The 15,543-nt window shown below is 39.5% G+C and overlaps 1 protein-coding gene across 1 annotated transcript in view; it reads right to left on the bottom strand.

Moving 5' to 3' along the window:
- Window positions 1-15,543, bottom strand: part of DNAH11 (dynein axonemal heavy chain 11) — a 407,209-nt gene that overhangs the window by 213,393 nt on the left and 178,273 nt on the right. Inside the window, exons 38-43 of the mRNA XM_033192171.1 lie at window positions 14,330-14,524; window positions 13,427-13,504; window positions 11,037-11,173; window positions 8,173-8,323; window positions 6,996-7,144; window positions 257-407 (exon numbers count right to left, since the gene is read on the bottom strand). Of these exons, the coding sequence (XP_033048062.1) occupies window positions 257-407; window positions 6,996-7,144; window positions 8,173-8,323; window positions 11,037-11,173; window positions 13,427-13,504; window positions 14,330-14,524 (861 nt within the window). The remainder of the gene's footprint in view (window positions 1-256; window positions 408-6,995; window positions 7,145-8,172; window positions 8,324-11,036; window positions 11,174-13,426; window positions 13,505-14,329; window positions 14,525-15,543) is intronic.

The raw sequence follows: 15,543 nt of genomic DNA, 5'->3' as shown, positions 1-15,543 counted from the left end.
AACCTGGTTCCAACCTTCATTCACAAGATTGTGAAAAGAAGGACAGCACAAACTGAAACGCTAACAGAATGTGATAGAGGTTTGCAAAAAGCTCCAGAGAACATGGGGGGTGGGGGCAGGGGCTGGAGAGTTGGGGCAATCTAACAATTCCAGAAATCTTCTCATTTTCTTGGGTAAGCAAGAACTTCTGTTGTCTTGATCAACAAACACTACTGCATCAGGACTGGAATGTTAAATGGTGTAACCGAAGACAAACCTGCACCAGGCTACTCTCAGGAATTGAAGTGATGGTTTTAAAGCTTGTTCTCAGCTTATCCAAGCATGCGGGGACATATTTATCAAAAAGAATAGTCAAATTGGCCTTTTCTGATTGATGCCGCCTTCTGTCTATCCAACTGGCCACATACCTGAAAAGGAACACAGAAAAGCTTTTATTGAACACTAGGCTTGAAAAGCAGAATTTCACCAAGTCAAAAGTTTCCTCCTTCAACACAGCTTGGTGCAACAATTCAGAGACACGTTTAGTGAGTTCGTTCTATTTCTCAAACTGCAAATATTTTAAAATGGTCCTTTAAAAACTTGTTTTAGTGGCCATTTTACCTTAATGAAAAGACTGTAAAAGGAAATCCTAATAGCACTTAGAAGCCAAACATAATGGAATATAAGTAGACCATTACTGAGCATTGATGAGGAAGTGCAGTGTGTCATTTCCTGAAGGGCTCAAACTATTCCCATAGTGTAGGCCTTATTTATGAAAACAGTTTGCGATTTTTCTTGATTAATCTTGGCATCAATTATTTAGTAATGAGAAATCAGTTACAAATAAAAAGATGAAAATTCCATAGGGGCTATTTCAAAGTGCCTCCTTTTTCAATGGACTGAATGTAACTCCAATCTGACAGCTGCAAACAAGTTTCCAATAGGTGGCTCTGATACCACGTTTCATGCTTGGGGTGTGTGTGTGTGTGTGTGTGTGTAATCTGAAACATAAAATGTTATCAATTTGATACATTAAATATCTTTAATGTATTAGTAAAATAATACTTATCAGTAAAACAAAGCATGACTTAGTAGCACCTATAGTAGTCTACAGGGCAAAAATGTATGACGTTAAACTAAAAATAATCCCTCAGAAAGTTCTCATTAAGGATGAAGCAGGGGGAATAAATACATTTGGAAGCCAGCAGAGAAGCAGTATGACCACAGGTCAATTTCAGCTACACCTTGCACTTTGAGCATCAGGAGACATTAAGGCAAGAAGATTATCTGACAAAAGGCTCCTTTCACTTTTCGCAAGGCTTCACAATAGAGTTTACTAAACAGTCAGTTATGTTACACTCTGATGAAATTTATAAAATGTCAACTGTCAAAACTTTTTCAGGTCTAAGATAAATGGTTTTCAATAGAAGTCCAATTGCATAAGAGTAACCTGATAGAGTGTCTCTGTGTGGTAGTGACAGTGGGAACTGCGGAACGATGGAAAGCAGGTGTCAGTGCCTGGGGACAAAGGAATGAAGGCCACCCTCTCAACTACTGATTTTACCCTATATCAGCTGCCAGAGTGGAAAGTGGAAATTTTGTATCTAGAGCTTATCAAAAAGAGGCAAAAGAGGATTGCTCAGGGAAAGGAAAGTCTAAAGTGAGACTGCCTGGATATGCATCTCCGTTCCACCATTTTTAAACTGTGTTACCTTGGGCAACTTACTTAACCTCTCTGTGCCTCAATTTTCTCCTCTGTAAATGGACATAGTAATAATATGAACCTCCTGGGGTGGTTGTGAGGATTATGTAAGTTTGCATGTGCAAAGTGCTTACATTAGCATCTGACAAATTCCCAATAAATGTTACTCATTAGTACAGAGTTGGTGGCATTGGGAAACTCAGGGTTAGATCACGGCTCCATCTCCCTGTGTTTCTCCTAAAGGCAGTAGTGTCCCATTGGGCACAAGAGTTGGCATCCTGGATTCTGATGGATATAACAAAACCCACACCCCACTTCCCAACAAAGTTTCTTCCAGGTTTCTGTGGGAGCAGAAAGCCATGGCAAGGATCACTAGGAGCAGTAACTTCAAAAAGTAGCCCAGAAGGAAGAAGTGGGCTTTGCACTTAGGGTGCAGGTAATAGCGACTTCACATCAGCAGCAACTAAAGTCTCAGAGAAAATCTACCGAGCCCACTAGCAAATGATGCTTCTGGACAAATTACTTCCACAAGTGAGAGTTGCTCCAGAAAAAAGTCAGTCCAACCAAACCAGGAGATGTGGTAAAAGCTGATTCTGCTTGAGAGAAAAAAAAAAAAAGTGTGTGTGGGGGAGAATCAGATAAATGACCTCTACTAGGGATCAATCACACCACACAGCACAGGACAGAGAGTAAAAATGGCTATGTTGCTGGACAGTTTACAAATTTATGTAGAAATTATTGCTAAACTTTCATAGCTTAGGAATAAAATACACATTAAAAGACGGTAAATTTAGAAGGAGAAACTGTTACCTTCAGCAAACACTGAAGCTATAGAGCTGCACTTGTGTGCAATTCTTGCAACACTGCTTCACAAAAAAAATCCCTTGATTTTTAAAAGATGCGATAGATGTGAACATGACTACTACTATATTACATACAATTGAAAATGGCATACTAAAATGGCATATTTTTTCCTTGCCCACAGAAAAGATCACCCACGTTGGTGCCCCACCTCAGGAAATGGCTACATTGTAATGCCCCAATGTATCATCTTAATGGCAACATGCAGGTTATTAACAGAGAGTTTTGGCTTTCCAGAATTTGTAAATGAGTCCTCCTATCAGCAGCTCAGTTGTTCCTCTTTCCTCCAGAACTGTACCAGGTTTATTAAGTGAAGTCTAAAACCCTGTGGTTTCTAAACTTTCTAGAGTAGCCAAAGTTCTCAGACCTCTGAAAACTTTTTATTTATTACTCAGTCCTCTGGGGTTGGATCCTGTTGTCTCGGATAGAAGGAACTGAACAGACTGTAAGTCTACCCTCAGAGCAACCTTCGAGTTCTCTGTCATTCACCATGGCCTGGAAAAATGGTAGACAGTTAGCAGCACATGCTGACTAGCAGTGTACACCAATTATTTCTGAAGTTGCATGTTTATAATATATACAGTATCCAAAGATGAGACATTGGGATTGTAGGGAAAGAAGACAATACGCTCATTTGATACAGGTGAAAGTATTAGTGATACAAAGCCAGAAGAATATTTTAAGCTCAAATAATAGAAGAAAGAGGATGATCTAAAGCTGTGGCTTCCAAGAGTCATCTAGCAGTATCTAGTCTTTCATAATCAGACTTAGGGATGAGTTTTTTTTTTTTTTGAGATGGAGTCTCGCTCTGTCACCCAGGCTGGACTGCAGTGGCATGATCTCAGCTCACTGCAAGCTCCGCCTCCCGGGTTCACGCCATTCTCCTGCCTCAGCCTCCCGAGTAGCTGGGATTACAGGCACCTGACACCACGCCCGGCTAATTTTTTGTATTTTCAATAGAGATGGGGTTTCACTGGGTTAGCCAGGATGGTCTCGATCTCCTGACCTCGTGATCCACCTGCCTCGGCCTCCCAAAGTGCTGGGATTACAGGCGTGAGCCACCGCGCCCGGCCAGGATGACGTGTCTTAATGTCTCCATCTTAGTTTCATATATCTCAGCAAACATTAACAAAAGTAGAAAATGTACCTCTATGCCAGAGAAAGAGAGAAAGAGAGACAGAAAGTAAAAGTGGTAAAATGGTTAGTGATTGCAGGAAAAGCATCTCTGCTGTGCATTATACTACCTTTCCAGCTTTTCTATAGCTTTGAACTTTATTTCAAAGTTTTGACTCTGAGAAAAGCATTGCTGAAAACTGAGACTTAAGCAATTGGCTTGGAAAACTGGGTTAATAATTATGTCTATTTCAGAAGGTAACTGAGTACTAAATGAATTAATATGTATAAAGCTATCATTTTGTTACTATAACTACATTGAAGTAAGATGTTAAGGTCTCCAATAACTATGGAGGGGAAAAAATACCCTTTATCCTAAAATAGCTATTTCGTGACTTATTGAAAGTTTATTGCAATGGGAGGTGAAAATAGAAAAATACCTTTTAGAGAAGATTTCCATTATTTTGGAAAATGACTTGGATGAATTCTTTGGTCACACCCATGAAAATTAACACCTACCCAATAATTTTGGATAAAACAAAACAAAAAAACCCAAAAGCAAAATCGAATGGTGAAGACAGAGTTGTTTGACTCTCTTAGGAATATAAATTGGGTGTCTCTTTAGCCAACCCATGACCTTTGATGTATTGCATGAAAGTCCTTCTTTAAACAGAGATTTGGACCAAGCTTTTGTTAGCACAAATCTCCACAGGATAGGATTGAGATTGAATGACATGTACCTCGGGAGCTGTGAGGTTCACTACTGCAATCAGAGCACACCCAGGAGGGGTAGGAGGTCTCATGAAGGAAATGAATGCTGCCATGCACTGCAGTGCCCGGGTTCTCTGTACAGAGGGAGTCAGGGCTGCTGCAGAGGCTCCCTCAGGTAGCTCCCAACCAATAGAAGCATCCCAGGAGACAGAATCCCAAGTGTGGAAAGGAGTTATTATACCAAGAAAAACACTCCATTTAAGACTTTTGAAAATCACTCCTTCTCCAAAACATATCCAATAAAGACTTTGTCAAAAGCAAAAGTCTGGGCATGGCTCTACTATGCTGCAGAGGTAAGGAATGAGACTTTTAGTGAGCACGTCAGTACACACAGGAAAGGCAGCCTGGAGAAGTACAGCAGTTAGGCATCTGGCAGGAAACACATGTCATCCCCAAATCACGATAATAAGGGAAGGATCAATAAAAGGACTAGTTACAGAAGTGTGGGCAAGGAGTAGAGAAAATGGAAGGGACAGTACCATGCCAAGAGAGTAATTACAAGGAATGGTTACTGTACCTATGCCTGGAGGGACAAGAGAATGAAGAATTGCCAGAACCTGGAAGGAAAGAGCCTTAATGGAGAGATATAAGAAGAGCTGTGACCTGCAGTCACAGAGGGACACAACCATCCTGACATGACCCTGTTGGGAAGGAGAATAAATAGCCTGACCTCACTGTCCTCTCTCCCTCTCACTTCCTGCCAGGATTCTTCATTAGCCAAACCAACCAGAAGCCGGAAGGCAAGGAGCCCACTAATGTGGTCCACACAGTGAGAAGGCTGGAGAGTGTGTCCAGAGAGGTAAACAAAAGATTTCTGACATAAGAAGCATGCCAGGCACAAGCATGGGTTCAGAGGCAGAGCTCAGCGATTCCTACAGTTCTGAGTGCAAATGCTGGAGGTGACAAGTTACAACCAGAATGAACTGTAGAAAATGTAAGCATTTGAGGAGTAAGCAACTGGGCACCGTAAAGTTGCTCTAAATCAAAGTGTTACAACTGTTCATATACGCATAGTATATATACATGCAAACATACATAACCTAAGTGATTTCTTTTTATATAAGTGTTCCATATAAGCTTTCATTATTTATTCACTTACTCAACAAATATTTACTGAGTTCTTAACATCTTCAAGGTATGTGAATCAGGTAATGTCCAAGTAAAAATGACAAAGGCATTCCAGTGCTAACTTAATTATCTTTAAATTAGTCTAATTCATTAGCCTTAAATTTAATTGCTAATACCTTCAAGTGAGCATATAAATATTTAGAATTTTATACTAAGATTTTAACAAGATCCAGGCACAATTTAAAAAAGCACTGAATAAAAAATGGGCAAAGAACTTATGTGAACATTTTTCCAAAGAAGACGTACAAACAGCCAATTAGCACATGAAAAGATGTTCAACATCACTAATCATCGGGGAAATGCAAATTAAAATGAGATATCACCTCATGCCCATTAGCATGGCTACTGTTAGAAAAAAGGAAAATAGGCCGGGCGCGGTGGCTCAAGCCTGTAATCCCAGGCCACTGCACTCCAGCCTGGGCGACAGAGCCAGACTCCGTCTCAAAAAAAGAAAAAAAAGGCCGGGCGCGGTGGCTCAAGCCTGTAATCCCAGCACTTTGGGAGGCCGAGATGGGCGGATCACGAGGTCAGGAGATCGAGACCATCCTGGCTAACACGGTGAAACCCCGTCTCTACTAAAAAAATACAAAAAACTAGCCGGGCGTGGTGGCGGGCGCCTGTAGTCCCAGCTACTCGGGAGGCTGAGGCAGGAGAATGGCGTGAACCCGGGAGGCGGAGCTTGCAGTGAGCTGAGATCCGGCCACTGCACTCCAGCCCGGGCGGCAGAGCAAGACTCCGTCTCAAAAAAAAAAAAAAAGAAAAAAGGAAAATAACAAGTGCCGGCACAGATGTGGAGAGATTAGAAGCCTCATCCACTGGTGGTGGGAATATAAATGGGTAGCAGCTGTGGAAAACAATGTGTCAGCTTCTCAAAAAATTAAAATTAGAATTAACATATGATCTAGCAATTCTTCTGAGTTCTAGCCAAAAGAATGGAAAGCAGGGTCTTGAAGAAATGTTTGTACACCCATGTTGACAGCAGCATTATTCACAATAGCCAAAAGGCAGACGAAACCTAAGTGTTCATTTATAGATGAATGGGTAAACAAAATACGGTATATACACATAATGGAGTACTATTCAGCCTTAAAAAAGGAAATACTGCAATATGCTGCTAAGTGGATAAACTCTGAAGACATTATGCTAAGTGAAATAAACCTGTCACCAAAAGACAAATACTGTATGATTCCATTTATATGAGGTACCTAGAGTAGTCTAATTCATAGAGATAGAAAGTAGAATGAAGGTTCCCAAGAGCCGGGAGGAGGGGACAATGAGTTGTTTAGCGGATAAAGAGTTTCAGTTTGGGAAGATAAAAAACTTCCGGAGATGGATGGTGGTGATAGCTGTGCAACAACATGAATGTGCTTAAGCAAAATTTATTAAAATGGTAAATGTTATGTTACATACAATTTACTACAATAAACAAAGAAATACTCACGGATTCCAGCCCAGATCTTGTGGGTTCACATACAGAATACCAGCTCTGGAAACAGTGGCCGGGGTTGCGCTCCTTAAGTGATGTATTTCAAACAGAAGCCTCATGAAGGGAGTGAGGGTGATGCGCTCATTGCTGGCGAGGGTCAGCACCTGGAGTGAGCAGCACAGTGGTGCACAGAGGTGCACTGTCACCCATGGGCAAAAGCAATGCTGCAAACATATAGAAGCAACAAGTACTTTCCCCTATCAGAAGTACCACAGGCTGTGCGCTCATTGTCCTGAATCAGAAGTGCAGTCTGAATAAAGATCTAAGCTCACCACTGAGATGACCTGACTGACCCTTGAGGAACAAACTCACCTAATTGGGCTTGTGAATGGCAACCTTTACATAATAGTAGTAATTTTATTACTAAGCCAAAGATAAGACATTTATTATAAAAATTAATCACATGAAAGGACCTGAATACCATAAAAAAACTTTCTTTAGAATCTGAAATACCATGATTATCAATTGTCCAAAGAAACTTACACAAGTATAAAGATCCCAAACCTGTATTTTATGATGAACAGTGTCTCAGTTGAGTAAGCAGTAATTACTGTTAATTCAAGGTGGTTACTAAATCTATTCTGGAGTAATGATGATTACTGATCTCTCTCTGCTGACCCCAACAATAGACCTTGTGTTGCTTGAATGATATCTCACAGACCTGTACCATCACTTTTTGTTTTTGCTGGGAATGCTGAATTAACTGTGGCAAAAAGCTTGGAAAAACATTTTAATTCAATCCATAGCCATAGGAACTAGTTAATTTCAATTATCATATGGCACAAACCCGTTCTTTCATTGTCTAAGTATTTATACTTAAAGATGACAAGATATAATAATTTATGCCTACCTCTTAGAAAGTGGTAAGATGTGTAAACTAAATTCTTAGATCTGTATCTAACTCTCAGTAAAGGTGGCTGCATTCAAAGAAACAAAGAGAACATATTCCCTGAAATTCTTTAATGGTGAAATTAAAAAAAAATTATCAGGAAAACAGCACTTATCGAAATAATAGTTACATAAAGAATCCCAGGTTAATGAGCAAAAACCAGTATTAACATCAACAAGTGAATGGAACTCTTAATACACTCAGGATGTTATAATCAAGGTTTACAACTGAAGTTTTATTCACCTTGTTATCATCCATTACAGTATTGAGCGATTCAATCCACATGGGGTCAATATCTCCATCCAGGACTATCCATTTTGGTCCATCATTCTTAAGATTTGCTTGTTCTCGCAGAATGGATGAAAAGAGACCTATAAAACAAGAGTAAACAATCCTAATATATAAAGTCGTTGAGTGCTGTTTATTTCTACAATAGGTTGGTATAATTCATCTTGGAAGCTCTTTTATTAACTAAATAAAAACCATTTTGCTGCCTCTTTCTAGCGGGCAGTGTGTTAACACCTTTTGAGCTACACATGGGTTCCAGATCCAGCTCTGTTATTTACCAATGTGCAAGCTTCACCTCACTGAGAAGGACCCTTAACTTCCACAACTGAGCTTCCCCATACGCCAAACAGAGATAACAAAAACTTCCCTTCATGAACAGTTGTGGGGATCTGTAGAAGGTAATGTACATAAAACTCAAAACTTACACCAAACGAAGACCCACAATCCTTCTTCATACACATATGTTCAGTATCCATTTTAGATCAAATATTTGTTTATTTCACCTTTCTCCATTTTTCTGTAACAATTTTCAAGGGCACAATTCTGAAGCTAAAGCATTCAGAAGCACTATACATCTCTTACAGAAATGTGTTCATTGGGATAGTAACTCATCATTCCTTAACAAGATGTATATGCAATAACATTTTAAATCTACAGTCCTTTTTGCCATTAGTACATATCTAAGCATTGTGTGTTTGATGTGACAGATTTACCAGTTGCAAATTTTTCAAGCTCTAGTAAATCTAATAGCATTGTGAGCAAAATTGTTTTGATGCATGTATGATGTTTCCTCTGTGATGTATTTTGTGCCAAAAGTGACAGTATCTAATGGAACTTGCCACCATGATTCATAAAGCAGCCAGCAAACTTTACTAACAGTCACTGATTTGAAGAGTTTCCACAGTTTTTCAGCCTAAACAGATATGATTCTCTCCCTGCCATAGTTCTTTACAAAAAGACAGAAGCTAGCCTGAGACAGCAAAAACTGTCCCACAGAAAAAGGAGTGTACACAAGACAAGAGGATAGAGAATGACAAAGGGTGTCCTGCTTTATTATTACTGTTTTTTAAATTTCAACTTTTATTTTAGGTTCAGATGATACACATGCAGGTGTGTTGCATGGGTACACTGTGTGACATTGAGGTTTGGGATACAAATGGTGCCATCGTCCAGGTAGTAAGCATAGGAATCAACAGGTAGTTTTTCATCCCCTGCTCCTCTCCTTCCCTCCCACCTCTAGTAGGCCTCAGTGTCAATGGTTCCCATCTTTATGTCCACACGTACCCAATGTTTAGCTCCCACTTGTAAATGAGAAATGCAGTATTTGGTTTTCTATTTCTGCATTAATTCACTTAGGATAATGGCCTCCAGCTACATCCATGTTGCTGCAAAAAACATGATGTTGTTCTTTTTTATGGCTACATAGTATTCCATGGTGTATATGTACTATGTTTTATTTATCTAATCCACCTTTCATGGCTACTTAGGTTGATTCCATGCCTTTGCTATTGTGAACAGTGCTGCAATGAACATACGAGTGCATGTGTCTTTTTGGTAGAACAATTTGTTTTCCTTTAGTTATATACCCAGTAATGGGATTGCTGGGTGAACTGGTAGTTCTATTTTAAATTTTTTGAGAAATCTCCAAACTGCTTTCCATAGTGACTGAACCACCAAGTCTATAAGTGGTCCCTTTTCTCCACAGCCTCACCAGCATCATTTGACTTTTCCATAATAGTCTTTCTGACTGGTGTGAGATTCTATCTCATTGTGATTTTGATTTGCATTTCTACTTTAGATCAGCCATCAGGGAAGTCTTCTCTGATGTGACGTTTGACCAGATGCTGAAATAAGATAAGGAAGCAAGTCATGCAGGCATCCAGAAGAGTGTTGCTGATGGCAGGAACATGAGGTGCTGAGGCCCCGTGATGGGAACAACTTCAAGGAATAGCAAAGAGGCCAGAATGAATGGATTATAGTAAGCGGTGGGAAATGAAGTCAGGGATGGTGGGATTTGGGGACAGGGGCAGGGATCCAATCATATAGAGCCTTAAAAGCCATGGAAAAGGTTGGATTCTAAAGGTGATTGGAACCCACTTGAAATCAAAAGCAGAGAAGTAACATTTGAAGCCCCTCTGTCTGCTTTAGGTCAAATGAACTGCGGGGAAACCAGGAGGAGGAGGTTACCTACTGCCGTAGTACAGGCGAGACATGATGGCGGCTTCAACTAATGTGGCATCTATGGAGAAGGTGAGAAGAACTGGAATTCATATACATTTTAGAGGTAAAGCCTATAGGATTTGCTGTGAGGTTGGATGTAGGGTGTGACAGGGAGACAGGCCTCAAAGATGATGCCAAGGTTAGCGCACTTACTGTAAAAGGAACTCCTAACAGATTGTCACAAAGGGATCTGTTTGCTTACAAATACTCTCAGGGCAGGAAACATGCCCCATTTACTTTTGTCCCTGGCACCTGGAATGTCTGCCTGAACTTCAGTCAGTGTCTCGTATCAGGTACTTTATAGATGTTTCCTGAGGCATTCATGTTGACTTCACTCCTGATATACAGGGAGCCCTGACATAATTGACGTGGGATAAAACACAACAGCTCTGAGTACGAATCCGTGGAATGCAAATCAAGTACTTATTCAAATCTAGTTTTAATTTATACATTATAAATGCTGTTGTGATCTGCTATATTTCCAATAATGCCAACATATAAACAGTGAGTCTGTGACTATGACTAAAATTGGCTTGTATTGAAAAATGGCTTTCTGGATAGAAAAAAAAATTTTAGCACTTCTAAAGGGGAAATACTACTTGCCATCTTTCCATTCTCGGGTAGCATGATGTATGAAACCAAAGAGTTCATCTGTTGTCACAGCTTTAGGGTTTAAGTCATTCCAAACCGGCTTCTGTTTCATGTTAACATATGTTCGGTTCAGTGTTCTCAAAATCTGAGGGGAAGGAGGAAAGAGCCAAAAAAATTAATACTAACATAAGCCAAATGGAAAGTAAAAGATTTCTGAAGAGTTTTCCTTATTCATTATATGCTCCTAGATGCTCTGTGTGTGCTAAGATCCAGAAGGGGAAAAATGCACATATGTGCATTTCCATTACCATCTTGAAAAGCTTTATCTTACAAATACTCAGCAAGACAGAATCAGTTCACTTGACTCTTTGAACCATTTAGAGTAAAGGGAGTCACTTTCTCATTTGAGATTTTTAATCATGTGTGCCAAGTGGAGGACCATACATAAATAAGCATTCATGTTGATTACAAAATCTACCCCGCCTGCTGCACTCCAGCCTGGGTAACAGAGCGAGACTCTGTCTCAAAAAATAAATAAATAAATAAAATAATTCTACCCTGCCTGAATCAGCAAGATTGGTTTTTCTCAAAATGTAGCCTACATCAGAACTGCTTGGAGGGTATTAAAATACAGATTGCTGGGCCCAATCCCAGAGCTTCTGTTTCAGTAGGTCTGAGGTGGGGCCAGTAATGTGCAGTTCCAACAAGGGCCCAGCTGATGCCAATGATGCTGGTCTGGCCATGCTTTGAGATCTAGCGACTTAGGGCAGTGGTTCTCAAGAACAGACTGTCTTGACTAGGGGGAAGAAAGGGGAAGGGGTTTCTGGGCATCTAGTGGATAGAGACCAGGGAGGTTGCTAAATATCTTTCAATGCACAGGATAGCCCCCTATAGCAGAATTATCCAGTCCAGAAGGTCAACAGTGCTGAGGTTGAGAAACCCTGATCCTGATAATTGAGGAAAAGCCTTGAGAATGCGAACTCACAGAACAGGTGCTCAGTGTACGTCTATTCAATTAATTGATACCTTCACTCAAATATCTGCCCTTACTTTCCCTTTTGCTCCTTTGAAAAGCTGTAGCTTTTGTCTTAGATATTTATCATGCTGACAAAACCCCTACTCACAGGGGTTTTGAAAAAACGGATAAACAATTGACAAACACTTCGAAATGATAAGATGCTAAAAAACGTCATCCTGAGCTGCAGTGCTCCGGTTATCTTGGGTTACGTACCTGTTGAGTAGAACAGAACTGGTGAAGACTAGAAGAAAGAAAATAAATGCCTTAGGAATATTAAGCTTATATTTTTAGAAACCATTAATCTACTGGAAAGTATGGAATTTAATTTTATCCTTCCTTGAACTATGGCCTACATCTGTAACTTACTCTAACAAAATAATTACAGGTCTATCAGTTATCTTCTTTAATATTTCATTTATTATATTTTTCACTAGAAAAATGTCTATACAGAGATTTTTTTTTATCTTACAGTTGTTCCACTTTGGGTTCTGATCTAAATACTGGCAAGTTCCATATACTGCCATCCTCTAAAATCTCATATGCTCAATCTGATTATTTTTAGGTGTTGGCTACCAAGTATGTTTATACCCAAGCATCCTGAATTAAAATGCATGCAGTTCTGCATATACCGTCTGCCAACCAAGAAAATAAGTATGTTGCCAGGACTGTCAGTAAGACCAAACAAAATCAAGCGGTGAACTAAAAATGGGGATAATAACACCCATAGTATATCATTGTTGTGCAGAGTAAATCATACATAATGCACCTAGCACAGCATGTAATAGGTACCTCAAAAATGTGGGTTTTGCCACTTCCTTTTATTTTTAGGTTTTGTTTGGCCATATAGAGGGTTATATTTCTGAGGGAGTACTGAAGGAAAATATTTGGGTTTGTTTTTCTGAATGATATGAGGAGGAGAATCAAGGATGACTTGGAAAAGAAAATAGGTTTGATAAATGTGGCTAGAGCCAATCAAATCTTCCAGCCAGATATCTTATTCCACAGTCTCTTAATATGTTTATCTTTGATAAAAGAATCCAAGCATAAATGTACTGAAAGGTGCATAAGGTAGGATGGCGTGTATCTAAATGCCTTCATCTGATACTGAAAATCTCACGTGGAAAGCTCAATCTTCACGTCGGCTTGCTTTTCCTATGTGAATGCAATGCTCTATTTGTTTCTTGTTCTCCCTACCGCTGACCCAATATAAAGGAAAAGATCAATTGATCAAGCAGCAAGATTAGAGTCTCAGATTCTGATCCCAAATTATGGCGGGCTTCTTGGTGGGGAATTCTTTTGAGTAGCATTGAAAATAGGCCAAACCACAATAACAACAAATGTTCTTTCCATAGCTGTAAGCTATTAGGCAATTTACTATACCTTACTCTTCCCTGTGCCTGCATTTCCAACCACAAAGACTGAGTGCCGCACAGCCAACAGTTCCTCAAGCTGGACAACCTGCAGAGCAAACGGTCAGTTGCTGGTTTCCTTTAATGAGTTGGTGACAAAAAGATAACCTACCATTTTTGCCCAATTCTTCTTTCCTTACACCCAAGCCAGCCCCCACTGACAACAGTACGTTCAGAGAAAGTTAAAATAGACCATAAGTGAAAATTATAGTTTTTCCTGGATTTCCCACATAGACCACAGGGATGAGACTAAAGCCAAACCATGATTTTATGCAGTACTCAGTATATGGCAGGGGTTACTTACAAAAATCATTAACTCTTCATGAAGTATTGAACAAACACTGTACAGAGCCAATCACCATCTACAACTGAGTAATGATTTATATCCTATATCTAAAATGGATAATGTATACAGTGTTTAATGTCCATGCATTCACTGAACTCAAACTGAATAATATGCACAAGGCTTTGATATGTCAGATAATATCTACCTAACTTATTCTCATACACGTTGTCATTCTCCTCTCATTAAAAGCATACACTAATGATTTTACTTCTGATGCTCTCTAAAAAGGAGGAAAGAACAAAGTAAATTTTTAGTGCGTGTCTCCAAGAACCAACAAGTTTTTAAACCTAACTAAAAGTATGCTTACATTTAAAGCCATGTCAATCATATCTGTTTTCACCTTACAGAGTGGGGCTACTAAAATACTTACATTTACTTAATCCTGCCATATGAAAATGCTTGAAAACATATATTAAGATCCTGTTAAGCTTAGGGTACAAGTTAACATCTTGCTTTAGCATCAGTTAGCCACAATTATTTCAACTGACAATCCCAACAGCTGCCATGAAAAGCAAATGCTCCTTTTACTTTGAGGATGAAGCTCTCTTCAGGCTGCAGGCGGAGCTCCAGGGTAGACTGCCTGACCATCTGTTCAAAGTGCAGCTTCCTCCTCCGGGGCACATCCAGGGTTGGAAACAGGTCACCGACCAGGCCCAGAAACACTGGGATGTCATCAGTCACTATCTTAGGCATATTGAAATCCCTTAATGCTCTCATGAGTACCTAGGGGAAAAAAATATATTTTATAAAAAAGCCAAAACAAGTTCTAACAAACACCTGAAGAACTAAAGATGTTTGCTATTTTTAATCCTCATATGTGAAGCATGAGATATTGGTACTGTTCTCCATTAAGATGGCATTCTATCAATAGGGAGGTTAAATGTTTAAAACTCAGGTATCAGAACATGAGAAGGCTGAACTGATACCATGGACAATCCTTAGAATAAGAACAGCAAAGAGGACTTTTCCTTCCCTGCCAATGATCTGTTTTGATCTTTAGAAACAATCTAAGGGCCTTCTCTCTTGAATCCTCAAACTCCAGAATTTAAATTAATCAAGCTCATCAGATCATTTTGTCCAAAGTCCTCTGCGAATCTTAGAATGATAATCTCAAACGTTTTTAGTTTTGTTGTTGTTGTTCTATCTTAGCTGTAAGCCAAAGATTTTAAAAGCAGTAACTCAAACGTCAGGATAACTTTTACAGAAAGAGCTAAGCATTCCAACAAAAATTTAAAAAAGCAAGATAACAAATAAACGAAAGAAAATCTTGACCTAGTACTAAATTACAAGGAAATTAAGAGGAAAAGAGAGAAATATTGGCAAAGCAGAAAAATGCATAATAAATATCCCTCAATTTAAAATCTCATGTCAAATTGGAGGGCTTAGTGGGAGGTGATTGGATCATCAAGGGGCTGGATTTTCTCCTTGCTGTTCTCAGGAGATCTGATAGTTTTAAAGTGTATGGCACTTTCCCCTTCACTCTCTCTCTCTCCTGTCACCATGTGAAGAAGCTTCGTGCTTCCCCCTTGCCTTCCTCCATGATTGTCAGTTTCCTGAGTTCTCCCAGTTACGCTTCCTGTTAAGCCTGTGGAATTGTGTGTGAGTCAATCAAACCTCTTTATAAATTTCCTAGTCTCAGGAAGTTCTTTGTAACAGTGTGAAGATGGACTGATAACACATATTCATTGCTCTCGCTACTTAAGGGAAAAATCCATGATGTGTTGTTATCATTTCTCTCCAGG

The sequence above is a fragment of the Trachypithecus francoisi genome, unplaced genomic scaffold, assembly GCF_009764315.1.
Source record: "Trachypithecus francoisi isolate TF-2019V2 unplaced genomic scaffold, Tfra_2.0 Lachesis_group4, whole genome shotgun sequence".
NCBI lineage: Eukaryota > Metazoa > Chordata > Mammalia > Primates > Cercopithecidae > Trachypithecus > Trachypithecus francoisi.
Note: the sequence above shows the minus strand (reverse complement) of the source record. Positions and strands in the feature narration are given on the sequence as shown.